Genomic DNA, 26100 nt, shown 5'->3' with positions numbered 1-26100 from the left:
CAGACAGAATCTGACATGGTAGATCTATGCTTCAGAACAATTTCAGCTAGAAATACATATAGCTTATGGTATTGCACTTTCCTAGAACAATTTCTGTGTCAATGGTATAGAATAAGAACCAACATAGGATTCAAAAAGAATATATAAGAAAATCTAATTATGACATTTGTTTTCAAACAAACAAGCTTTTGGTTCAAGCAATAAAAACCAACATGTAACTTCAAATGACCAAAATGGGTTTAAAGGTTTTTTAACAAATAAAAGTTAAAGTTAAAACAAACTTTTTAAAAAATCCATTACATATACACACACACACACAAAATCCAATGCAAATGCCTGTTTATATGTTAGGAGCCATGCTGCGTTTGCTGAAGTAGCTATACGCTCGCCATTAGAAGATGGCGCTGGCTTCCTGTTCCTGGTTCTTCTTGGCCTTGGTGTCTGCAGCTGTGCGCACGCGTAGGTGCGAATTTTCCCGCTGATAGTACTATCAGTGGATATGTAAATGAGACCCCAGTCTGTAAGCCAATGAGGACAGATCATGTCTCTTTGATAGTATATAAGTCAGTACATTCTGGGGCTTGGGGTCCTTCCTTTGTTCTCCATCTTACATCCTTCTAACTAAAAGAGCTATAACAATAAAAGACACTGTCAGAAGAATCTTGAATGTGACGTGCTCCTTATCGGCGAGGTAGTGTGTCACATTTATAAACCATTGAAAGACAATAGTCTTCATTCTGTATCATAAAATAAAGAATAACATGTGTAATAAACTTATGACAGATATTAAAGTCACTTTAAGACTCAGGCTCATATGTACAAGCACTTTTTCAGAAGGAAAAATGTCTTTTAGTAGATTCAATAGTCTTTGCCCCAATGTTAAAAACAAGTTTAAGAAGCCTAGTCATATGCATATCACACACACACACACACACACACACACACACACACACACACACCTTTCTGTCAAAAGAATGTGAATTACTAGTCCATAAATTTAGAAAATTAACCCTGAAATTTCATTAGCACTTATGCAGGGCCCTTGTGCTCATCTTCCTGTGACTGAAGGAAAACTACAAATCTCTAAGAAATCCACATGCAGGCCACTTGCTCCAACTCCCCTGGCTTTCCCTTACCTGCTGCTGAAGACCGTAGAGCATGCGGGCACAGCGCACAGCTTGCTCCTGTCTCCTGACTCGGATTCGATGTTCTTCATCTGGATCCAAAGCCTCTTCTAGTCTATCTGAAAGTATTTCTCCACATTAGGTTAAAAACCACACACAGAAACTTTAAGTACTTAATAGAGTAATAGCTAACGTGTCTTACTAAGGAAACGAAAAGGCTGCCTTAGAGGACTTAACTTCTAACAGCCAAGGCTGAGACTGAGTGAGTGATCTGTATATGGACTCAGAGACAGAAGGGACACAAAGATGCTGGCAAACTCTCCTGGGCACCAGAATTCACCAAAACAAATCCCAATGGACAGCAAGTTCACTGTCTTAAAATTATTTTATATTGAGCCAAAATGTTCAATGCTTCCCCTAGTTTAAAAAAAAAACAAAAACAAAAACAAATAAACAAACGGCAAAAAAAAAAAAAAAAAAAAAAAAAAAAAACCCTTTACTGGACTATCATGTTAAGTGAGATTATTTGGGCTGAATTATTTATCTTGAATCCAAGTGAGAAATTCTTTCTCTAGCACATTAAGATAGACGTGCTAAAGTCATTTGAATGTCTAAGTGTCAAGCTATATGTCAAGAAACACACTCTTGTACACACTGGCTCTCCATATTTTTTGTAAAGATTAATGCAGTTCGTTTCTGGAATACTGCTCAGGAGACAGCCAATCCACCCATTTCTTCTAGACTACTGCTTCCAAATACATTTACACAAACTCTTCTATAAACATCTTAACAGACAAGTTTGATAAGAACAATACTTTGCTTGTGTAACTATATTCCGAGTTTGATTTTCTCATTACTTGTTACACATGAGAGGGGGATGAAGAGCAGCCCTACAGTACTTGCCAAGTATGCATGGGTTTAAGTCCCAGCACCAGACAGAAAAGGAGTCAAACAAGAACAACAAGGCAACTAGACTGCTAAGAGAAACAAAACTTTGAAGCCAGAAGTTGCACATATGGGATTGTCTAGGCCACATTATTGCCACCTCTATTTGAGTGACACAGGGGAGAGAAGATCCAAGCCCACATACCTGTAAGAACAGAAACAGGAACTGGTTTTGGCAGTAGTTTTTAACTCTTCACCTTGAAAGTGATTCTAATGCAATCAGCTGGGCTTGGGAAGCACAGGCTTCTGAATCAGAAACTGAGACTATGTATTCACATGTCTTTTTAATCATTTGTCCTTGTCAGGACATTGTTATAGTCACCAACTACTGGTGACCCACTGAAATATTTAAGGAAAAAAAGTAATCCAGGTCAGCCTTGCCTCATCAAAGCTTTTAAAACTCAGTTCTAAAGGTTGTAGTCTTAGGCCAGATCAATAGAGCAGGAGACCTGGGAGCTTTGTTCCCTGGAGCTTGGCTTCTACCTAAAGCATCTGGTGGGGTCATGTTAAACACCAACAGTAAGGGATGATGAGAAACAAACCACAATATCTCTGGGGTGTTCTACAGAGATGTTCTGAATCACCCATGCCGCTCAGGCATTATGTGGAGACTTTTTCTGGTGGTGGGTGGAAGCTGTTTTCCTCAGGCAGGTGTATTTTGTTCTAGATGTTGCTGGTCTGCAACTGGTGGCAGTTTCTTTGTAGCTGGTTCCTCAAGAGCTGGGAGATGAGCCTGTACCCATCCTTAGTGCATCTCTTTTTTCTCCTATCCAGCCACAACCTCAGTGGTAGTTTTATCTTGTGTCAACCAACAGGTACATTAGAAGGCATTTTCATTTTCTCTTTAACAAGCATATATGTTTTTTAAACTTTAAATGCAAAATATAATTTTAGAGTATGTACTATCCTAGCCCAACAGCACATTTTGCTATACAGCTTTTCATGCCTCACTGTGTAAGAGCTGGACTTGATGTTCTACTTGTTGGCTATAGTAACCCTACTCTCCATTTCTGAATCTACTACTTCTCAAGGAAATGCTAAGACCCTGACATTACTAACTACTGTGAAAATGGTATATGATTATGCTTTTTCCCTTCTACCCTGTGGTCATACATGATGTGGGTTTATCTATAATACACAAATACTATAGTATTTTTAAGGCACACTAAAATAATTTTTGCAAGAAGCAAATATAATAGGATACTTTATATGTAGGTGCTAGATGTATGGTCAGGCAATCCATACACGGGATGGGCAGAGCAAACTTATCAAAAAAAGGAGACCTATGTCAGACTACAAGTCCAACTCTCTTGTAGTGGTTGCTAAGCTCTACTGAGCCAACTAGCTCACAGGAGGCAGCAGAACTCAGTTGGTGTGTGTATTGGGGGAGGAGGCCCAAAAGAATGAATGCATTTAAATTATCCCAGGCCATGGTATCTCATCAAATGAAGAACTGAGTTCTTCTCACCTTTTTTAGTTAGCGCTTCTATCTTACGGATACAACTGCTCAATTCCTTCTGGAGCCGCTGAACTTCTAGCAGGCCTTTCTGTTCCCACAGGTTTTTGTTCTCCTCTATTCTGGGCTGTGGCTGTGGCTGAAGTCCTGGATCATGGGTGGGTGGTGAATGTGGCACAGTAAGATCAGATCGTCCTGGATGAGATGTGTACACATACACCTTGGCACCTGAGCTGGAAATGCTTACTTTGGATGGCTGGTGGCTGCAATGACAGACATCCTGACTCTTTGAGTCCTTCCTTTCCACCTTGGTGTGCATACATTTGTGAGAGCTATGGGGCAGACTTCTGAGATGATCTTTCACGTGTTCTTCAAACTGTCTTCGTTTTACATCTCTTTTGGCTAGGTGGACAGCATAGCTAAGCCTCTCTTCTGATACGACAGAAAATGAAACAGAACTGCTTAATTCATTTCCAGCTCTAAAATCCAAGTCTTTACCACGATACAATTCATTGTATGAGTGCTTCAGTTTTTCAATTTTAATTCCATGTGGGCAAGAGTACCGGACTGCCAAGTTGCTGGGATTTGTAGGAACACTCCTATTAAATTGCAGCTGGTTCTTTAATAAATAAGCAAAAGTAAGCTCACATTAGAAAAATAACATATTATATAGCTCTCTCTCTCACACACATACACATACACACACACACACACACACACACACACACACACACACACACATACACACACTCCAGTGACCAATATTTTACCCAGAAAATTATTTGTATGAAGAGATATTTTTCTGGTGTGCCCACAGAACCACCTGTATACATGACATACAAGGTTTTCTACTAAATCACCTAGTCCTACAGTGACAGCCTTCTGCCTGATAACAGAATACTGGGTCTTCCTACAAAGGCTACTTATAAAGCTTCATGCAACAACCAGCGAGTTCTTCAACTCCCAATTACAGATCTGCCCTGGTTCAGAATGTCAAAGTGGATTAGAGCTTTCTTAACAGCAGCCCCACAGGCACACACTACACAGCAGAGCTAAGCCAGTGGATGCTGTCCCCAGGTCTTCCCGAGATCTTCATTTGGTCATTAGACACTCTTTTCACCCTGTGCCCATAAAGCACTTTGTTCTAAACAGTCAGTCACTTACCCAGGCTTGCATAGACTTAAGTTCTTACCAGAGTCCATCATAACAGACAGCCTTATGGTGCTCTACACTTAACATAAACATACACATAAACATCCTTCTACATTCCTCATGGATTTTAAGACTACTTTCACTGTTGCATTTTCTAATCATCAAAACCAGCCTTGCAGGCTGAGCTACAATTGCACTGAACAGATAAGATTATTCTAGTTTTTCCACTTACAGGTTACATTATTAATACAGGTGTGTATTTGGGATTTTGTTTTGTTTTTCTGTTTCTACATTATTTTCTTAGGTTAAGTAATTTGCTCGAAGATTTATCAGGTCAAGAGAAATAAATAATTTTATGACTTTACAATTTAAAAGAACCTACCTACTATGGAAAGTTAGGGAGTCCATGTCACGGAATTCAGTGGATCCAATTTCAGGACACCTTCACTGGGAGATTTCCCTGACACTCACAACAAATGTACTCAGTCACGTGTCTATGCTAAACCTGGAGGGACGTTTTGAGAGGAGGTAGGTGGTAATAAAGGAGTAGGGAAAACTTCACTAAGTAGAAAACACCTGAAAGTACACGAACTGAAACAACAGCAACAACAAACAGTAACTGAAATCTATTATCTTATTTGGGGAAAGCCTTTCTCTAAACATAATTCAATACCCCAAGATTGATATACACACTGGGGGATGGGCAAACTGATGAATTCCTCTTTAATGTGAACACAAGAAAAGTCTCTTTAAACTATGATTCAAAATTCATGCTTAATATCAGGATCTCTTGATGTGAGGGAAAGTGAAATGATACATGAGCAGTAAATCTGACTCCATTAAAAGAAATGTCTTAGCTGGCCAGTGGTGGCACACACCCTCAATCCTAGCAGAGAGGCAGAGCAGCAGATCTCTGAGTTTAAGGACAGCCTAGTCTACAGAACAAATTCCAAGATAGCCAGGACTACACAGAGAAATCGTCTTGAAAATAAATGAATAAATAAATAAATAAAATTTCTTTGAAAATTTTCTCCCTGATTAAGAACCAACACACACACACACACACACGCTTGAAGCCTGAATAAAGCAGAAAGTGGTGGTGCACACCTTTAATCACAGGCAGATGGATTTTTGTGAGTTTAAGGCCAGGCTGGTCTACAGAATGAGTTTCAAGACAGCCAGGGCTACACAAAGAAATCCTGTCTTGAAAAACCAAAACCAAACCAAAAAAAGCCCCAATAAGCAAAGACTAGAAGAAAATATTATTTGCAAGTACAAAGGGCTGTGTGTGTGTGTGTGTGTGTGTGTGTGTGTGTGTGTGTAGGCTCACAACTACCTGTAACACCAGTTCCAGAGGATTCTAAGCTCTCACCTTGACATACACCTACACTCATGTGCATACATCCTTATACAAATCTACACACATAATTAGAACAATTTTTAAATCTTTAAAAAATGTTCAACCTTATAAAAAGATAGTGAAATTCCATGAGATAAAAGAGTACAACACTATATGCTTTTGGTAGGCTGCAGGGAAACATGTTATCATAGAGTAATGCACATAAATTCACACAGGCACATACACATTTAGAAAAAAAACATAGGAAATGAGAAAGTCAGAAAAGATAAAGGAAAAGCAGGGAAGAGGGAGAGAAGGAGAGAGAGGGAAAGGGGGAAAGAGAGGGAGAGGACATGAATGTGTAATGGTCAAGGCACACACCTTTCTGAGGTAACTTTGCAATATTCTTCTACTTTTGACCCAGCAGTCTAGTATCACTTCTGGGATACCATGCAGATGCACTCCCAACAGTACACATAAAAAGGCTTGCATACTTCTGGGTGGTTTGTAATTGCCAATTGCTGAAATCAGCCTACATGTTCATGGAGGATTGGTCATGAAGGAATCTTTGTCTTGGAATAGAGTGCTAGAAATGGAAGACATAGGATGTCTCTAGAAACAGCTCTAGGAGCTGGTGTGGAGATACTTCTTAGAAAACATGGTGGAAAAGAGTAGCTGTAACAGCAAGAAAAGAAGGTGCCATAAGAATATGTGCATGCATCTGGTCCTTAGGACATAAAGAAAATGACAAAGAAAACTGGGAGTTAATGAGATCAGTTACCCCCAGGGCATGATGAAAAGAACAGGAGGATGAGCAGGCGGAACAACACTCTCCTGAATGCATATTTGTACAGGTCTGCATTGCAACCATGTGAGTGCTTCACATACACAAGCAAGGTGGGGTAACAGAAAAGCCTAGAAAATAGTATCAACAGAAAACAGTGAAACAAAACCACACGAAAAAATTCGAGTAGAAAAACATTTTAACCTATAACATTTGAACACAGCATTTGAGCGACCACCATTAGACAAACAAAGCACTTTAAATACTGAACTCTTTTTATCCATACACCCAAAGACTGAGCGATTAAATAGCTATTTGTGGATAAGGGATACCAGGATCCACATGCTAGCCTCGAGGGGTCCAATGCCCTCTTCTAGCCTCTACAAATATCCTTGCACACACATGTGCACATACAACTCAGAGACACACATGTACGTTTTTAAAAGTTATTTTCTTAAGTATGAAAACAATACAACTAGGTAAGAAATTTCATTTGTAAAATGTCTGAAATATTTAAAATGAAAGCGGCACTGTTTGTAGCTTCCTTTGGAATGCTTATACACAAACCTTAAAGACAGATGGTTAAGCAGACAGAAAACAGGCAAATTATTAACAACTGCTAAATCTACAAAATGGCTTCAAAATGTTCAATGCCTTTTTATTTTTCAACTTTTCTTCATGTTTAAAATGTTTTATAATAAATATCTGAAGAAAAACAGCAAACCAACCTGGGGCTGAAGATTCCTGGGGTCACTCATTGCATCCAGTTGGAGACTGGATGCTAACTGAACACATGTAGAAGCTGGCTGGCTTGGTCCCATCACGTCAGATGATGAAGAACATGAGCGACTGCCTAGTCATCAGGCAAATCTTCCTTAAATGAAACAGGTATCAAATTAAACAGTGCAACTCTCTTCAAGTATCAGATTAAAAAACCCCATAATCCCATGCATATATAGCAACATTTTAGAGTGAACTCACAGTAACCTCATGCAAGAATGACTGCTTAAAAAGAGGTCTAGTTCTTGCATTTATAAAAGCAGCCACTTTTGAAATTCTCATTTTCAAAAGACTAGGGAGCCACTATTTTAATGATAATCCATCGGGCCATTTTCATTTTAAATCCTAGGGTTCTATGGTAAATTGTATTGTGACAAACTATTGTTTTTATGACCGGATAGTTTCATGGGCATGTTCTACATAAATAAACCCTAACTAATGGTCAAAAGAGCAGAATGTATTCATTCCAGAATGTTAAGTAGCTCAGATAAATCCCAATCGATTCTAACTAAAGCTGGGGTTTTAACTAGCTGAGCAAGTTCTCTAGATGTTCAGCTCCCCCACCATCTCCACTCTGTACACATTGACAGTGAGACCACTTTCTGGCTAACTGAAGAATCTGAGATGCTCTAAGGAGCTCCACCCCCATCCTTCTCTCTATTCTGAAGATCTTTTAACACTTGAATGGCCCCCTGCGGCTTAGCTTAACCACGTTGTCACACACAGCCATTTACCTATTTCATTGTCTGTCTCAGCTTCCCAGCTAGACATGGCTCCTTGAGAATTGAAGGCCTTGTCTTACTCTTTTATTTCCCACAATCAATATTTTGAACACAGTAAACAATTTAATGCAACATAGTTGCATTGAGCAATTTTCTAAGAAATTTTAACTTTTAAATACACTGGAAAATTTGTTCTCTCAAAGAATTCTAGAGTAAATCAATTGGGAAGCTCAAGGTTAAGAGGGGGGAAAAAAACCTGGCTTAAATTTTTTAAAAATAATGTGAAGTTTACAGACTGGATCCTCTGGATGCATTTGCAGGAATATAAAGACAGCTGTACACGACTGCTTGTTTCTAAGACTACAGAGACATGATCCAAGAAGCAGATGGGAGACACACTAGTAAGGCAATGCCAACTAACTAGCTTGCCAGCACCACAGGGCTGGAACTGAAGCCACATCATGAGCTGCGTAGTTGAGGCTGTGCACCTCAAGTCAACAATCACACATACACTCACACACAAGTCCAAGGACACCCACCCCATACCATTCCCTTGTAAAAAGTCCTGGGATAGCCCTCTCCTTGTAATGCACTCCCCATCTTTCTAAAAGTCTTCCAATTTGTTACCCTACACACCCTATGACATTTGCCACAAAGTATCTCTCCAGGAATCATGAGGTTCCAGGAACATCAGTTCCTTCATCTATACCCAAGACAAACGGTTCCCCAACCTCTTTCCCCCCCCCCCCCCCAAAAACCCCAGGACATCTCCAACTGTTTTCTATGTATCTACTGGAAGGTGCCTCTCAATCCACCCTCCCCCATCTCTCCCAAATCACTCATTGTCACTCTAGCTTCAGGAATCCCTCCCACAGCTCTCTTCCCATTCCCCTGCACATCATCTCTGAAATGGCCAAGGTCTATTTCCTCCCCTGAAACTGCCGGCACAGTTGTCCTCATTGCAGATACTCTGGGAATATTCTCATAAGTTGTTTCCTCCCCTGCAGACCTTGGACTGATCCACATCCTGGAACCAAGCTCGCCGGCGTAAGGCACTTCCACAGCCTGGCCCCTCCCTACAAGTCCCAGGCTCTGTCTGCTCACTGTTTCTTCCCCTGATGCCCTTACCCCCTCAGTGGACAGTCTCCTAAGCACTGTCCGGTCAGAGACAGCTTCATATGCCTCCTCTCCAGAGGGCCCAGTCACCCACACTGGTGCAGGCACATGTCTGACCATGGGAACCCCAACACCTGCCAGCACCCCTTGATGCAAAGCCTCCCTTGCTGCCTCAGGAACTCTTCCACTGTGTCTTCTCCACAGATCAGAGACACCTTCTGCGCCTGCTTCCTTCTCAAGTTTAGGGACAGTGGCAGCAATGGGTACCTCAGTCATTTGTCTTCTTTGCCATATCCCCGAGCTTTCTCCATAGCCTCTATCTACCACCCTGTGAGTTCCAAAGCGCCCAGAAGCTGTGGAAGCTCTAGCTGCCACAGGCATCATAGCCGATTGGCTTCTTTGTAAACCCTCAGAGAGTGTTGCATCCTCCATGGGCTCAGGGAGCCCCACAGTCATTGATACCCTTGCAGGTGACCTGCCTCCTGAGTCTGAGGCTCTCCTACAGCTGTGTTCCCACAAAGAACTAGATGCCCTGAGAGCCACGCCCACACCAGCTGGAGATACCCCAGCAGTCACAGGTATACCTACAGTTTGTCTCTTTCCTGATAAGCCTGAGAAACTTCTGGAGCCAGCCTCTATCTTCAGAGAACCAGGTATTTCAGGAGCCATGGGAACCCCAATAGCTGGTCTCCTTCCCCATGAACATGGGAGAGCTCCAGGTTCAGTACACTCTACCATAGATGAGCACTCCTCGGGAGCCATGGGCTTCCCACAGGCAATATGAGTTCTTCCCTGCAGATTCACACCATCTGGAGGGCTGCTTTCCTGACACACCCACAAGGCAGCAGGCACACCCAGGGCTGAGGGCACGACTTCTGTGGCACACCTTTGCTTTGGCACAACTGCTTCAAGCAATCCTACAGCCTGCCTCCTCCCACATGGACATGAGAGAGCTCCACATCTGACATCCTGATCCACAGCCCCAGGTATCCCTACAGCTACAGGCTCCTGAGCCTTCTGCTCCCTCATGACCTGCCTCCTTTCCCACAGGCTTAGAGGATTCCCACTGTATGTCTCCTCCATAACTGGCCCTGGCAATGGCTCAGCCAGAGGAGCTTCCTGAGCCTGCTGCCTCTCCCACAGGCCTGAAACATCATAGCTGGTTTCTTCTTCCCTCTCTCCTGATACCACCACAGTCTGCAAACCTGGCAACTGTCCTGTTCCCCACAATCCTGGAACACTTGCATCATCTGCCTCCTTCCCCAAAGCTCTGACTGCTCCCATTGTCTGTTCTATACCCCACAGGCCCTGGGCACCTCGAGAATCTATCTCTTGCACCTCAGAAGCACACAATTCTGCAGTCTGTGCAGCTCCCCATGACCCTGGGTCACCTCCACATCGAGCTTCCTCTTCTCTAGCACAAGGCACTCCTACAGGCTGTCCCATGGTCCTTAGGCCAGGAATACCCCTAGAACCTATATCCTCCACCTCTTGTCTCCTTTGCCACAACCCTGGGCCCCCATGGGAGGTGGTTTCATCTTCCATAGCCCTGGGTAGTACCAACAAAGCATCAGGGCTCCCTTCGATTTGCCCCCTTTCCCATAACATATGCCCATATTCAGCTTCTTCTGCCAGAGCCCCAGAAACCTGCACTGACTGCCCTCCCCCACACAGACATGAGGTAACTCCACATTCCCTCACTTCTCCAGCTCTGGGCCTTTTCAAGGCCTGAGACCATCCTATGGCCTCAGGCACCGCCACAGTTTGTCTTTTTTCCCAAGGACCCGAGGCAGCACAGTCTATCTTCTCTACTACCTCAGATCTACCCACATCAGGAGGCGTCTTCCCAGCTTGTCCCTCCCTACAAAGGATAGAGACTCTCTCACAACCTACCCCTATTCCCCTAGCTGTGGGCAGTCCTGAGGCCTGGGGGAATGTCCTAGTATGTCTTCTCACCCAGGGTCCCGTGACACCACCTCGGCTGGTCTCTACCCAGGAAGCTCGCCCAGGAATACCCTTCTCGACAGGCCCCTCTCCCGCAGGAACAGGATGGAGCTCCACTCTGCTTCCTTCCCAGCATCCTGAAGCTAACCTCATAGCCTGCACCTTCAACCACAGTTCCAGGATGCTCTCATGGCCAAGTGTTCCTGGTCGACCTTTTCTCTCACAGCTTGGTGAGCTCCTATTGTCTTGCTCCTCCTCCCCTGATACAGTCACCCACACAGACCCAGCAGGCCCAACCACCTCGGGCTCACCCACAGCCCCGTTCACCCACACCGTCCTGGGGTCCATTGCTGCCTCAACGGAGCCTGCAGTCCCAGGTGCCCCAAAGGCCTTGTTCCCCCCAGGGGGGCCTGCGGGCTCCACAGTTCTCTTCTCTAAAGGCCTCCGACCATTCTGCAGCCTCCCTATGTTTGCACAGAGCATCCGCCGCACTGAAGACCTCACCCGGCGCCTTACTCCATAGCCTCGGGACAACCCTGCACCCCACCTCCTCGCCCACAGAGGCCGAACACCCCGCCGCAACCTGCCGGCCCTCACGCAATGAGCCGGCATCTTCGCTGCCAGCGTACACTCGCGTAGCCCAGGCAAGGGCCCAGTGCCGGGCTCGCAGCTCTTGGGCAATTCCTTTCCCCAACGCAACCTCAGGCACGCTGTCTTTGCACCTGTTCCCCTAGACAGCGTGCCCCGCACACGCACTCACAACACTCGGATCCAGTCCTCGCTGCCTTTCTGCCTCCCAGCTCTCTCCAAACCCCCGCCCAATCCCGGACGCCGCCCCCAGCCACGGCCCCCCTAAAGTCTGACAAATGGAAAGGTAATAGGAGGGGCGGAGCTGCAAGGCAAACCCGAGGCGAGGTCTCTCTCACTGTCTCTCTCCCTAATGCAGCTTCCCAGAATTCCCCCAGCTCCAACCCGAACCCACCTGATTTGGGCGAGGCGCGGACACCAAGAGACCATAAGGCGACCCCAAACTAGGCCTCGCTTCCGGCCTCTCGCGCAGTTGCCATGGCAACAGGCGCGCCGCTGTTTGGGAGCCGTTGAGCTTCCTGGGCCATTTGAGGATCAAGGTGTTGTATCGCGACGGGATTTGCAGTCATTGTTCATTAAGCCAGGGTGGAGACCAGACTAGGTCAGGCGTTTAGATGTCTGAAGGAAACTGGCGCCAAAAAGAAACTCCAGCAGACCAAAAAGACGGTCCTAAGGAGTTATGGCCATCTAAGGCTCCCGTAGCACCGCCCTGCTGCCGCGGCACCGCCCACCTGGAAACTTGCCCACGCCTTACTTGGGCCCCGCCTTAAGGCGGCGGGACCCTAGGGCATCTCCTGTGAACGTCTCTGGACTGTTGTACTCATGGCCACCTTAGAGGAGGTGAGCGTGTTGGGCTTCGAGGAGTTCGACAAGGCAGTGAAGGAGCATGAAGGCAAGACCATTTTCGCCTACTTCAGCGGTTCTAAGGATACCGAAGGGAAGAGCTGGTGTCCGGACTGCGTGGAAGGTGAGACTCGAACTAGGACTGGGGGTTGCTGCGCCACGGAAGTGGTAGGAAGAAGGCCCCTGCTGAAGTCAGAAAGTGGGCTGAAATAAGGATCTTGGTCCTGCAGACCCGTAGAAGCATCTGAGTTATACCCGTCTCTCATCAGGTCTTTACTAGCTCCACCCAAGGATGACCCTCATTTTTATCATGGATTTAGATCTTGGAACTTGGTTCTTTAAATTTTTCAGTTCCCCAAACCATTAGTGTCTCATAAAAAAGACCAGACTCACCAGTTGATCTTTCCGTTAGCAAATATCTATGCCAATTTTCTGAGTGTGCCTTAAAGACAATCAGGACTAGGACTTAAGTGATTCACGAGGCCAGAGGACACCTATCTTACCACGGGTTAAAGTCTAAGACTGGGGACAGGGGAGGGCGCTGGACTATCGCAGATGTATAATTACTTTTTAACTTTTTTAAAAAGCTGAGCCAGTCATTCGAGAGGGGCTGAAGCATGTTACTGAAGACTGTGTGTTCATCTACTGCCAAGTAGGAGACAAACCTTAGTAAGTGATCAATTATGTATACTGTATCTCCAGACACGGACTAGATTAAAAAGTTGGGTAGAAAGGACCAAAGATAATTGGTCAGGCTCTGTGTTTTAGGTATTGTCTGATAAGCCAAACAATGAGAATTATTGAATTCATATTTATGTTCAGCCACATATCATCATCAATGAATTTGGTCTGGAATAAGTTCAGAACTCTATTGACTTTACATTTGTTTTAGCTTAGCCACACTTTAAACTTTGCAGAAAGTGACACAAGTTACAGCTCTCAAAATGTTTAAAGGCTAATAAAAGCAGTGATTACTAATATGTTAGTAACTGTTGCGTAAACTGTAATAAACCAAGTGGTATTTTTCATTATCTTTTTCCTTTTGGAACAGCTGGAAAGACCCAAATAATGACTTCAGACAAAAACTGAAAATAACCGCAGTGCCTACACTACTTAAATATGGAACAGTAAGTATCTACCTTTATGTTGTAGTTACAATGTAGTTAAAACTCAAGTTGCTTTAGAGTCAAGTTTGAAAAGATCTTGACCTTTGATTTCCAACATCACATTGTTGCTCAGAATACATCAGAAACACAAAAGTTGGTGTCCATTCCTCTGCCAATCCCAGTGAACTATTAATAATGCAGGTATTAGGGTGTGTTTTTTAAGATTCTGTGTTCAGAAGAAAGTTGACTCATTTCTGAAAGCACCTTTGTTAGTGTTCCCTAAATTCATTTTTCATGTTTAAAAGGGCTCTCCCTTTATTTCAGCCCTGCCCCTAGCATCCTCAATTAAAGAGTTGAGGGAAAGAGATGGCACTGGGCATGCTGTCTCTTGTTTTCAGCCTATGGGGCTTCCTGGTGTGGAAATTTAAGTCCTTTCAGGCCAAGTGTTTTAATGATTCATCTTGAGACAAGTAGCCTAACTATTTAATAAAGCTTGTTATAACTAGCTGATGGCATAATTTCTGTGTTCAAAAATTTGTCAAAGTAGAATTCATTCCACTCCTTCTAATATTCATAGCAGTGGTGAAAACTAATCCATTCTTTTTACAGCCTCAAAAACTTGTGGAGTCTGAGTGCTGTCAAGCCAACCTCGTGGAGATGATCTTCTCTGAAGATTAAGATTTGATGACCTTGCTGGACTGTGGTGGCACATGCCTTTAGTCCCAGCATTCAGGAGGCAGAGGCAGCTGGACCTCTTTGAGATTTGAGGCCAGCCTGTTCTACAAATTGAGTTCCAAGACAGCCAGGGCTACACAGCAAAACCCCGTCTGGAAAAACCAAACCAAACCAAAAAAGCCTGATGACTGCAATTTTGTATTGATTGCCTGGTTCATTTAAAAGAAGTCACAAAAACACTTTGAGTTGATGAGTAAATGATGTTGTTAAAATCAGTGTATGTCTAAACAATAAAGAATTAAAATACGGGCTGGAGAGATGGCTCAGTGGTAATAGCACTGACTGTTCTTCCAGAGGTCCTAAGTTCAATTCCCAGCAACCACATGGTGGCTCACAACCATCTGTATTAGGATTTGATGCCATCTTCTGGTGTATGTCTGAAGACAGCTACAGTGTACTCAAATAAATAAATAAATCTTTAAAAAAAAAGAATTAAAATAGAAACCATTAATTAGGTTTTTTTTTTAAACACATGGCTATCTAAAAGATTTGAGTAAAATGAGTCTTCAGTTTGGTAGTAGTAACTCAAAGGAAATACTGAAGTGTTGCTTCTCTATCCAACCAGCAGACAGGAATGACGCAACTCAGAGTTCTTCTCAACGAAGCTTTTATTCAGGATCTTTTACTATCCTCTCTCTATGGAAGCCCTTTTCTTATCTATCTTTCTCTGGATGCCCTTCTGTCCTCTCTCTGGATGCCTTTCTCCTATCTCTCTAGGTGGTCTTCTCTCATCTCTCTTATACCCCTGCATGTCCCAATCAGCACCTGCCACGTGGGCATGCCTTATTGGTGCACCTCAAACAGCCTGATCCTGCGTAGCAGCGAGGGGGGGGGGGGGGGGACTGCACAGTGCGCAAACTGCCAAGAAGCAGAGCTCGAGCACATTGCTCCTCACACTGAAGATAAAAAGTAACTTATTAACTTCCAAATCAGCATGAATTAGTATCTATTACCTTAAATTCTGTGTATTTGCAAAACCCTTTTCTGCCTTTGAAATGGAGAACTTCATTAAACCATTTAGGAAAGACATGGAATTCTTATGCTTAATTCAGGCAGTTTTGTTTCACAGATGTCTAAAATATGATTCTCTTGCTGTGAAACAGGCTGGTTCTCCTAGCCACAGGCAAAGTACTATCTAAATTTCAATTTCTTCAAATAATTGTGTCAGGCATAATAACGCACACCTGTTATCTTACTACTTCAGATGCTAAGGTAAGAGGATCACAAGTTTGAGGCAAGGGTAACTACAGAACCAGACCTTGTCACAAATGAAAAGCCCAACTGTTATTCTACAAGTAAGGCAAGAATGTGGACTGAAGAGGTGATTCAGTGCTTAAGAGCACTGGTTGTTCTTCCAGAGGACATGGTTTCAATTCTCAGCACCCACATGGCAGGCAGCTCATGAAATAATAACTACAGTTCCAGAGGATTGGATACTCTCTTCTGGCCTCTGAGAGAACCAGGAATGCAAGTGATACATAGATAGACATATAGGCCAAAGATTCATATGCATTAAAAAAATAAGAGTCAGGCCTAGTAGCCACTTTGAAGCCCAGTACTCAGGAGATTGAAGTGGAAGAATCACAAGTTCCAAGGCAACCTGTGCTACAAAGTGAGAACCTGTCTCAAGAGTGGTGGCTGACAGTTCTTGCCACCCTTGTAGATCCAGGTTTGGTTCCCAGCATCATGTAGTGGCTCACAACCACCTTCAACTGCATTCCAGGGGATCCGATGTCCTCTCCTACTGTTCTCCTTCAGGACCAGATACATGGGGCACATTCACAAAAGCAATTAACAGATACATAAACATCTGTTTGAAATAGATTAAAGAGAATTCAGAGTGTTTTAAGAAAGTGCCTACTTGTACTTACCAAATAAATGCTAACTTTCCCAAAGGTGTTTGAGGCTCATCTTTACGGACAAAAGTCCATTTAGTCATTAACTGTCAGTCTTTCCCCACTACCACCAGGTCAGCTATCTTACAAAACAAGGAACAATTGAGTATATCCTCTCCTGCAGAAAGAAGGAACTTAGAGCTTCCTGAAAACAGGAGGGGTGTGTGATAGCTACTCCTGGTTGTCAACTTGACAACATCTGGAATGAACTATAATCCAGAAATGGAGGGCACACTTTTGATCCAGATCTTGAGACATAGTAGCAATGAAAAACTTAGGCCCAGGTGAGGTACTACCAGGAGACTTTAATCTCAGGAGACTGAGGTAAGCACATCTCTGGGTTAAAATCCAGCCTGAAACAGAGCAAGTTCCAAATCCAGGTGTAGTGGTACACACCTTTAGTCTGGGCCATACCTTCTGTTGGAGGTTTACTTAAGGATAATGGAAGGAAGGCTCACTCTTCTTGCCAGCTTGTACTTACTTGCCAGCACACATCTGAACTTAACTTCTTCAGGATTCTAGCCTATCCAGAAGACCAGCTGAAACAACTAGCCTCATGGGACTGAACATTCTCAGCTGCCCATTGTTGGGTTAGTTGGACTGCAGACTGTAATGACTTACAATCCCTTTATATAGAGAGACATCCCATTAAGTTCTGTGACTCTAGAGAACCCTGACTAATACAGGGTGGAATAACTGATCTATCTCAGCAACATTCCTAATGATATGGCCCAGGGTACCACTGTATGTCACCCCCATGGGTTTTTTTTTGTTTTGTTTTGTTTTGTTTTTTTTTGAGACAGGGTTTCTCTGTATAGTCCTGGCTGTCCTGGAATTCACTCTGTAGACCAGGCTGGCCTCGAACTCAGAAATCCACCTGCCTCTGCCTCCCAAGTGCTGGGATTAAAGGCGTGCGTCACCACCGCCACACCCCCCCCCCCCATGTTCTTAAACTGTTCTAAAACACCTAACATTTCAATTCTTACTCAATTGGTTATGTTAAATGCAATTGAAATTTACAAATCCCCAGAGAAATCAAAGTAGAGCAATCCTGGTTTAATAGAAATAATCTATCAATAAAAAGTTGGCCAACCAAAAAATAACACTAATGGTTCTGAGTGCAACAATAAAGGGGGCAGAAGAGTCTTTTTCTCTGTACTGTAAAATAGCAATACATTATATACATGTCCTAAGAGCCTGGTCTGTCCCCAGCTCTTCATTTTCCTGCTGTGTTATTCTGCTGTTGCTGCTCTGCCAGGGCTTGCTGAAGACGCATCCGCTTCCTCGAATAGTGCTGCCAGTGTAGAATCTGCTGTTCGTCAATGAATTTCGCACACTGAGCATTCACCAGCTCCTTTCGAAAGTGTTCATACTGGAGCAGTTCTAACATATGTAAACACTGAGGGTACCTGGGTTTAAGTTCATCAGTTAATTAGCAACATTATTTAAGGCATTCCAAGTTCCAATTCAGATACTCCCCTAAAAATGATCTCAAGCCTACCATTTCTATTACTATAGTACCTTTGACAATATCACTCTATCATGTTATTTCAGAACATTATGCAAGATATAATAAAGTTACCTCACAACCTCTCTTGTATTTAAATATCTATAGCTGTTACCTCCAAGAGGAAATAGATGAACAAAAAAAAAAAAAAAAAAAAAGAAAGAAAGAAACAAACAAACAAACCTACAAACAGGTTAGAGCTATAAGGAGGTGTATTTGATCACAATATAAAGAAGTGCTCCCTAGACCTTGGCTATCAATGGAGTAAGCTGCCTCTAAGAGGGACATAGCTCACAGGAAGCCTCCAACCAGAGTGGAGATAATCATCTTTCAACAGCTTGGCTGGAGAGACTCACTTGAAGATGGCTAAGGCTTTCAATCCCCAGTCTGAAAACTTGATAGCATGTAACGTTATAATCTTCTAATAATAACTTCAAGTCTATCATTTGGATTTCTAAAGGAATCTATAATTGCATCATGAAGAGCAAATCTACAGGCAGCCCAGGAATCAAGTCAGAACGTGACAAGGATAAAGAGAGGTTTGAAGTGCTTTCCCCTAATTTTTAAAATAGGGTGTCTCTGTGTGGCCCTGGTTGGCCTGAAACTTGCTACATAACCAGTCTGGCCTCAAACTCATGGAGATTTACCTGACTCTGCTTCTTGAGAGCTGGGATTAAAGGGGTGACAGGCTAAACTTCTGGGTTTTTTGTTGCCCACTCCTTTGAGGGGGGCATCTACACAGGGTTTACCTGTATAGAGCTGGCTGTCCTGGAAGCAGCTGTGTAGACCAAGCTGGCCCTGAATTCAGAGATGTGCCCACCTCTGCCTACCAAATGTTGGGATTAAAGGTGTATGCCAGCTTCCTTTTCTTTTTTTCTTTTTAAGTCAAAGCAGAGTTTAATAGTGTGTTCGTGTTTGTTCTTTTATAGTGAGTTAATGTGCACAATACATTTAGCACGGTGTTTGAAACAAAGGGCACTATAAAGAAGGGCAGTACCTCTAAGACCCCAGAAAACAGTACTTCCTACCTTCCAAGATTTTAAGGGTTGGTAGGCATTAAATATCCAGACAGACAAGGGCAGTGCTAAGTGACAAGGTTAGACACGACCAAATTACATTAGAACTGTAGTCTAAAACCAGTTCACTGGACCTTAGCCTGCATGAACAGAGTAAGCTGGCTCCCACATAGACAGTTGTTTGGTTTTGTTTGAAGGGAGTGAGGTAAGAATGGTAGCAAAAATAAATGCAATTCCTATAATAATCCAAGTTAGAGATGACAGTGTCTTACATTCACTAAAAGCAGAAAGATTCAAAATATTGTTTCCCATTCTGACACCGAGAAAACTGCTAAATATCAGCACTTTGTATTTATAATAAAGTATAAATAAATTTAGGATTATAAAAATTAAACTTACTTTAGATATTTGGCATATTCTGGTTCTTTCCAGTAAAGCAAGTACTTAAGATAATTAACAAAAGCTTTGTCTTTGAAGTAACCTCTTTGGGCAAGAACTGAAAGACACAAAGAAACAATCTGTATGTCAACCAACTGCTGGACTACTGATCTGTAATCTCTAAAATAAAGTAGCTCTTCTTAACATCCCTGACAACAAAACACAAGGAATTAAAAACCACAAGCCCTTGTTTGCTCGGCTAATACTTACAGACCAGCACAAGTAAAACCCCATTCAAACACATCGAAGTAAATAAATACTATTAAAACTTGCATATCTTCTCAGAAATCACTAAGAGCTAGCTACTTAAGTTAATGATGTTCTTAACTTACAATTAAGGTAATTTGGGTTGGCTAAACATTGCACAAATTCCAACTCCAACTGAAACCGAAGTCGATTTCCAGCATCATCTAGGAAAAAAGACAGTAAAAAAAAAAAAAAAAAAAAAAAATCACCCCAAAGTTACAATATAAATATTGACTTGTAGAAACAAAAATAAACTGCAGGTGAGACAGCTCAGCAGGTAAAGGTGCTTTACAGCAAAGTCTGATGACCTAAGTTCGATTCCTGGAACCCATAGGGTTACAGAAAGACAACCAACTTGTCCAAGTTGTCCTCTGACCTTGGTATGCACCGTCCCCCCCCCACCCCACCCCTATAAACAAACACACACACACACACACATGAATGAATGAATGAACTCAAATATAAAAGTGCTAAAGAGACTTCCTTAGAAATCAAAGATATAGCCCGGCAATGGTGGCGCACGCCTTTAATCCCAGCACTTGGGAGGCAGAGGCAGGCGGATTTCTGAGTTCGAGGCCAGCCTGGTCTACAGAGTGAGTTCCAGGACAGCCAGGGCTACACAGAGAAACCCTGTCTCGAATAACCAAAAAAAAAAAAAAGAGAGAGAGAGAAATTAAAGATATATACATATATACATATGGATATATATTTTTCACTACGTAGTGAGACCCTGTTTCCAGAACAAAAATAGAACATCAGAAAATAGCAAAGAAATCCTTTAAAGTTTGTTGAGGAAACAAGTAGAATGGGAATTTACCACCTGCAGGCCACCATGTTAGCAAAGATCACTGGATAGTCTGTAATAGCTGTGTGGTTGCCTATGTTGTTATAACCACAGCTACCAACAGTGATTACGTTAAGCAAAAACAAAGTGCTACACAAAAACGAAGCATGATGCAAAGTGATTAAACAACGGAGAGAAGACAGTGCATTAGAATACACAGGTTATCGACATTTCAGGCAAGTTTTCGGGAGAAGCTTCAAAGAGCGGAAAGTGGAAGGTCTCAGTCCTCTCCCACAGCCCCGCCCGGCCCCAAGAGCCAGGGTTGGAGTACCGGTTTGAGCAACCCAGGAGCAAAGATGGTCTCACAGGCCATATTCTGAAAAGCAACACCGCCTTCTCCTCCGCCGGTCCCAACTCTAAGGATGCCAAGTTGAGCCCGAACGACGGCGCAGGAAAAGGGAAACAGGACAGGATTTCGGGGCGAAGGATCAGTCCCTCGGCGAAGACTCTGGATTCAGGGCACAACGCACCTGTCTCCATAGCGACGGCCGCGGCCATAACAAGCAGAGAGGCGCGAACACTACTAATCCGACCGAACCGCAGCTTCGATTGGGGAGAGAGAATCCGGAAGCCACGGCTCCTACTTCCGGTCGCGGGGCAGAGTGGGACGTGAGGGTGGGGACAACCTCAATTACGGAAAAAGTAGCCCCGCCCATCTGTGCGGCTCTGGCCCGCTGTGCGCGCACTTATCGAGCGGGGCGTGCCGGAAGCCTTCTCTGTTTTTAGGTCTCGTCCTGCTGCCTACCCTGACGTAATACACCACACTGACGTCACCTTTCCCTGTGTGATGTGACGCAAGCATGGTCTTTTGGCCTCTTTGTCCCTCCTGACCAAGGTGTACGGGCAGGATGGCCTCGCCCCTTAGGAGCAAGTCCTCCGCCCCGCGAGTGGAAAGCACCCGCCACAAGGAGACATCGACTGTCCGCGTAGAGACTTCGTCCCACCGCGAGGAAACGTCATCCCACCGCGTGGAGACGTCCTCCCGGCAGGTTCGAACGTCTTCGCGGCAGGTAGAGACCTCCCAGCGCCACCGAGAGGGGCCCTCCCTCACCCCCTCCACGAAGCGACTCCCTCAATTCCTCGAGGTGTCCTCCCAGCACGTGGAAACCTCCTCGCAGTGCACGGAAACGTCCTCTCGCCACGTCAGGGCGTCGTCATCCCTGCGGGTGGAGACTACTGTGCACCGTGTAGAAAGCCCAGCCAAGCGAGACAAGCAAGCCTCTCGGCAGAGTGCCAGAATGGCTCGATGAAGTGCCAGAATGGTCCATAGCCAGGACTGAAGAGTTGCCAGCCAGCCAGCTTCCAGGAGAGCCGAACATCTTTGGTTTCATGAAAACAGCCTATAAATCGGTGTAAGAAACAGGCTGTGGTTTCTGGGCGCTGTCAACATGTCTTGACATTGCAGCACCTTAGTCCATCCTGCTATTGACCCAGTGTGCTATTAACTTGAAGCCAGCACAGAAGGGTTTCAGATTTGTGGTACTGTTTAATAAACCCAGCCGATAGACAAATAGATTCTTTGAGCCTCTACACCAGGTAAGTTTTATAGTCTTGGGTCCCTCGAGAATGTGTTTACGACTTGAAATTTGCAAAGAGGGGCCAAACTAATTATGATTCTTGACCACAGGCCTCATCATATCTTTGCTTGAAACTTACAGGGCAAGGCATCATTTTTTACAAATTATTAATTGGCTTTTTATTAATATTTATATTTCATAATAAGCTTTCTCATGTTAAGTTGTCATACAGAGTATTCCATCTACACTTTTAAAAATAGGTCAGGAGGTATTAGAAAAAAATGGGCAAGTCAATTAATAATTTAAAAAATTATCTTGGAAAGGAAAGTGAAGAAGAAACCATGGCACTTGGCCTTAGGCGTGAGACTGACAGAGGAAGGTTACTGAGTACCTACTGCATGCTAGGTACTAGTCAGAGCGTGTCAGCTCTAGCACTGGAAAAGACTACGGTCTTCTTCTAGTGAAGAGGCACACAACAAAGGGGACAGTAAGACAATGTTCTGTTGCATTCCTGGGAAGGAAAAGGTATCTATCTTGTGGTAAAGAATGGGGAGTTTTTTAGAGAGTACACTCAGGGAAAGCCTTGCTGATTACATTAGGTCTGAGATCTGTGTGGGTGAACAGTGAGGCATAATGGGATCTAGAGGGAAGTGCATTCTAGACAGAAGGAAACGCCTACATTTAAAAAAATTGACGATGTTTATGGAAAAGATCAGTAAGTATATGAGAGCGAGGTATAAGGAAGAAAAAAGAAAAGAGGAAGATGCCAGTTCATATAGAGTTTTGGAAATTTACTATGATTATAGTAAAGAGTTTAAATTTTATTCTGAGATCATCCAAAAAAAAAAAAAAAAAAAAAAAGATGATGCAAGGGAGCAAAGTGCATGATGCAGTTTACAGTTTAAAACTACCTCTCCATCGTTGCTGTGTTGGTACCCAAGTTGGGAATGATTTTGTCTCCAGAAGCACGTGTGTTTGGGGCAGCATGGAAGGTGCTACTGCTAGCCTCAAGTGCCTAGAAGTCTGGGGTGCTGCTAACATGCTCTGGTGTCCAAGTCAGCAGCACCCTGTCCCTCCTCCAACAAAGTGGCTGTGCTGAGAAAGACAGTAGTGGTGATGCTGAGAAACGTCGAGGTCTCTAGCAGCTTTGCTAGAGCGTGATCACTGAGCAAACCCCTTACTTCTGCATAGCAGAATTGTGGAAAGCCTGAAAAACAGTCACTGAAGTGTGTGGAGAGCATCTTCTGGTGAGAGCAGAGTAAGCGATCTCAGAGGAAGAGGGTGTGTTGCTCTGTAAGGAACCCTCTTCCCCTCTTCAATAATGCCTGTGCTATTTGCCACTAGAACAGCAGGCTGCGGATGATCCGGATTCAGCAGGACTCCTCATGATTTGAGCACTGACTACTTCCAGGCACTTATTTAATCCCAGGGAGTGCACTGGGCTGTCCCCCTCAGAATGGCGGCATAGGTCAGAAAAAAATGTTATAACTGTTATAAATATTGTAACTACCACCACCACCCTGAGGCTACCCAAATGCCTGTCTGCCCCCACAAAACTGCTATTAACAAAGAATTAGCTAATAGCAAAGAATTTGTCAGTCTTTTCTAGTTTACTTATTCTTTTTAGTGTGGCCAACTGTACCTTAAAGAAACAAAACAAACAAACAAACATACAAAAAAATGAACAAAGCAGTTGCTTCTCTTTAACAGTGTTCCTTATTAATTTTCTTACTACAAAAGTATGTGTCTAATGTAACAAAATAAGTTAAAGATTTATAATGTTTAATACAATACCATATTTCCTGTCTGTTACTAGCGTGGAAATAATGTCAGAAATGTGTTTATTCATCCAGATTTTTCTCCATTAATGACTGCCTCTGTTTCCCCTTTTAATAGGATTTGGAAGATGGGCTGAAGGTGACTCTGGAAAAGCCAGGCGCCTGCTTCTGGATCATTGATGCTTCAGGAAGGATCCTGGTAGATTTCCTGTTGTCCTTGTCTCACAAAAGAGATTTTTATCTAGGTTTCTTCCTCCATATTTCACTTATTTATGTTTCAAAGCTGGAATTCAGAGAGAGAAAGAGAGAGAGAGGAAGAGAGAGAGAGAGAGAGAGAGAGAGAGAGAAATGTGATGAAACACACATTTGCCATAAATCTGTATTATACATTCCACAGCTTCAGAATGGCTGCATGTGTCAATGAAGGTAATTGTTCATGTACCTGTTGCACTTTGTAAGTGTGTGTTAGTTAGTCATGTCTTCCTCATTGTTCTCTGTAGGAAATAGTGCTGCTGTGCCTGGCATGTGTTACGTGATGTTAAAGACAATATATGCAACAATAATGAATGAGGAGCAATATTCTCCATTTGCAGTCGAGAAAGCCTTTAATGGCACCGTCTAATAGTTGGATTCATTATGCTTGATAATTGTCTTGCCTTCAGCTGTACCAGCCAGGTTAGTTTGAAAAATTAAATAAATGCAAATTCTTGTAAAGAAGTCACTCATCATAATCTTTTTGTTATATATTAGCTGGGAGTGGTGTACAATATTTACTGCCTATTGTACTGAAAGAAATGGCTGGGTGTGGTGATGCACACCTGAAATCCCAGAACTAGGAGAGGCTGATGCAGGAGGATTGCCATGAGTTTAAGGCCAGCCAGGACTATGTGACTAAAAAGTACCAGACTAGTCAAAGCTACATAGCAAGATCCTATCTCAAAAAAATAAAACAAAGCAAAGAGGGGTGGGGGTGAAGGGGACAGGGCCAGTCAGATGGCTCAGAGTGTAACAGTGCCTGCCACCAAAACTGATAACCTGAATTTAATTTCAGGGATTCACGTGGTAGAAGAAGAGAACAGACTCCCAAAAGTTGTCCTCTGACCTCCACACATATATCAATGTGTGTATAGAAGTTTATATAATTTAATATACATAATTAATATATAATCATTTAATATAAATATGTTTAATGTAAATTCATTGACTATAAATAATAGACATAAAATTATATACTATACAATTTAAAATATAGTAAATTAATATATAATATATTAAATATATATTTAATTAAAAAAATTTTAAGGTTTGCATTGACAGGATCCTCTTTCCCCAGACTACACAGGCCACGGGAAGAACCAGAAATCCAACTAATGAGATGTTTTTCTCACATCTTTTTCTAGACTTTACAGAATTCCTGTTCCCTCATTTGTTCTATTGCTCTCATCCTAAGAGAGATAATGCATACATCCAAGGCCTGGATGTCTGGCCCAACCTCTACTGGACTAAAAAACCTTTCCCTTTGTTTCCCCTGCCTGAGTCCTTAATGCACACCATAATCAATGCTTAGAATTGCATAGCTGTAAACAAACAAACAACAACAAAAATAAAACAGAAAACCTATCCTAGAGTGGCAGAAATAAGTATTCATCTCTCCTACAATAGGTCACACAGTTTATCATCCAGTAATGTCATCAGATAATCTATTGACTGCCTTACCACCTGTATACAGTACATCATTCTGTACACTTGCTTACTACCTCATAGTCACAAGATACTCGCATGTCTGTAGGCTCCTGCCTGTGTTCCTCTCACATGGAAGGTACAGCAGAAGGAGCAGAGTAGTTGTTCTTCCTACCCGTGTTTTTCCATGTTAGCTGGAAAGAGACACCTTTACCAGGGACTTATAAGTATATCTCTTTGACCCAAGCTGAATCATATATGTTATCTTTAGCTGCAAGGGAGGCTGGGAAAACAGGTATTTAGCTTTCTAGCCTAAATGGCAGGAGGAGAAAGGGAAAAGGCTGGGAACTGATCCTCAGTGAGCCAACCTAGTGTTTTCTACAAGTTGCTTCCACGCACGATAGTGTCTTTCAGGTGACCTTCAGTGGTCCTCCAGGTTCTCTTCTTGCCTTTAGCATCACACTGACCAATGCCTGATGGCCACCCCTCGGGGCCTTTAGCATCACACTGACCAATGCCTGATGGTCACCCCTCGGGGCCTTTAG

General features: G+C 43.2%; 5 protein-coding genes across 18 annotated transcripts in view; 2 read left to right on the top strand and 3 right to left on the bottom strand.

The window, feature by feature from the left end:
- Nucleotides 1–12644, bottom strand: part of Kiaa0753 (KIAA0753 ortholog) — a 47949-nt gene extending 35305 nt beyond the window's left edge. For 2 of the 11 annotated variants that reach the window (XR_013111214.1, XM_076936397.1), the window contains exons 1-4: nucleotides 12345–12643; nucleotides 7529–7674; nucleotides 3538–4144; nucleotides 1137–1243 (exon numbers count right to left, since the gene is read on the bottom strand). Coding sequence is in view for 9 of the 11 variants with exons in the window: in XM_076936397.1 (XP_076792512.1) it covers nucleotides 1137–1243; nucleotides 3538–4144; nucleotides 7529–7621 (807 nt within the window). In the remaining 2 variants the exon portion in view is untranslated. Of the gene's footprint in view, nucleotides 1–1136; nucleotides 1244–3537; nucleotides 4145–7528; nucleotides 7675–8314; nucleotides 8451–12344 lie in introns of those variants that run through there. The other 9 variants (XR_013111213.1, XM_076936393.1, XM_076936391.1 and 6 more) reach the window with 9 other exon arrangements.
- On the bottom strand, nucleotides 9040–12289 carry LOC143442760 (uncharacterized). Its single transcript, XM_076936399.1, has one exon. It carries the CDS (start codon nucleotides 11972–11974, stop codon nucleotides 9092–9094), a length of 2883 nt encoding a protein of 960 aa, XP_076792514.1. The 5' UTR covers nucleotides 11975–12289; the 3' UTR covers nucleotides 9040–9091.
- Nucleotides 12645–12681: 37 nt separating the features above from the next.
- Nucleotides 12682–14889, top strand: Txndc17 (thioredoxin domain containing 17). Its single transcript, XM_034506764.2, has 4 exons — nucleotides 12682–12917; nucleotides 13381–13462; nucleotides 13845–13920; nucleotides 14509–14889. The coding sequence occupies exons 1-4, from the start codon at nucleotides 12773–12775 to the stop codon at nucleotides 14575–14577; spliced, it is 372 nt and encodes a 123-aa protein (XP_034362655.1). The 5' UTR covers nucleotides 12682–12772; the 3' UTR covers nucleotides 14578–14889.
- A 1925-nt stretch (nucleotides 14890–16814) lies between these two features.
- On the bottom strand, nucleotides 16815–21202 carry Med31 (mediator complex subunit 31). 3 transcript variants are annotated; one of them, XM_034507013.2, is made up of 4 exons: nucleotides 21051–21202; nucleotides 19823–19900; nucleotides 19452–19548; nucleotides 16815–17938 (listed from the first exon to the last, which is right to left on the bottom strand). In XM_034507013.2, exons 1-4 carry the CDS (start codon nucleotides 21076–21078, stop codon nucleotides 17746–17748), a joined length of 396 nt encoding a protein of 131 aa, XP_034362904.1. In that variant the 5' UTR covers nucleotides 21079–21202; the 3' UTR covers nucleotides 16815–17745. The 3 variants fall into 3 exon arrangements, with proteins under 3 accessions (XP_034362904.1, XP_034362905.1, XP_034362906.1); XM_034507014.2 differs by lacking the exon at nucleotides 21051–21202 and adding an exon at nucleotides 20887–21024; XM_034507015.2 differs by lacking the exon at nucleotides 19823–19900 and having other exon boundaries at nucleotides 21051–21188.
- Nucleotides 21203–21207: 5 nt separating this feature from the next.
- Nucleotides 21208–24592, top strand: C6H17orf100 (chromosome 6 C17orf100 homolog). Of its 2 annotated transcripts, XM_076936400.1 has the most exons (3): nucleotides 21208–22116; nucleotides 23994–24074; nucleotides 24376–24592. In XM_076936400.1, the coding sequence occupies exon 1, from the start codon at nucleotides 21429–21431 to the stop codon at nucleotides 21828–21830; it is 402 nt and encodes a 133-aa protein (XP_076792515.1). In that variant the 5' UTR covers nucleotides 21208–21428; the 3' UTR covers nucleotides 21831–22116; nucleotides 23994–24074; nucleotides 24376–24592. The 2 variants fall into 2 exon arrangements, with proteins under 2 accessions (XP_076792515.1, XP_034362903.1); XM_034507012.2 differs by having other exon boundaries at nucleotides 23994–24592.
- The last annotated feature ends 1508 nt before the right edge of the window (nucleotides 24593–26100 follow it).

Source organism: Arvicanthis niloticus, chromosome 6 (assembly GCF_011762505.2).
Source record: "Arvicanthis niloticus isolate mArvNil1 chromosome 6, mArvNil1.pat.X, whole genome shotgun sequence".
NCBI classification, from domain to species: Eukaryota; Metazoa; Chordata; class Mammalia; order Rodentia; family Muridae; genus Arvicanthis; species Arvicanthis niloticus.
Note: the sequence above shows the minus strand (reverse complement) of the source record. Positions and strands in the feature narration are given on the sequence as shown.

Bases quoted from the DNA above. Each gene is read 5' to 3' on its own strand.
- LOC143442760 (XM_076936399.1), bottom strand. From the start codon at position 11,974: ATGCCGGCTCATTGCGTGAGGGCCGGCAGGTTGCGGCGGGGTGTTCGG.
- Txndc17 (XM_034506764.2), top strand. From the start codon at position 12,773: ATGGCCACCTTAGAGGAGGTGAGCGTGTTGGGCTTCGAGGAGTTCGAC. The intron at 12,918-13,380 runs GTGAGACTCGAA...TTTTTTAAAAAG, and splicing joins GTGTCCGGACTGCGTGGAAG to CTGAGCCAGTCATTCGAGAG. The intron at 13,463-13,844 runs GTAAGTGATCAA...CTTTTGGAACAG, and splicing joins CAAGTAGGAGACAAACCTTA to CTGGAAAGACCCAAATAATG.
- Med31 (XM_034507013.2), bottom strand. From the start codon at position 21,078: ATGGCCGCGGCCGTCGCTATGGAGACAG. The intron at 19,549-19,822 runs GTAAGTTAAGAA...TGTGTCTTTCAG, and splicing joins CAACCCAAATTACCTTAATT to TTCTTGCCCAAAGAGGTTAC. The intron at 17,939-19,451 runs GTAAGTTTAATT...ACTTAAACCCAG, and splicing joins GAATATGCCAAATATCTAAA to GTACCCTCAGTGTTTACATA.
- C6H17orf100 (XM_076936400.1), top strand. From the start codon at position 21,429: ATGGCCTCGCCCCTTAGGAGCAAGTCCTCCGCCCCGCGAGTGGAAAGC.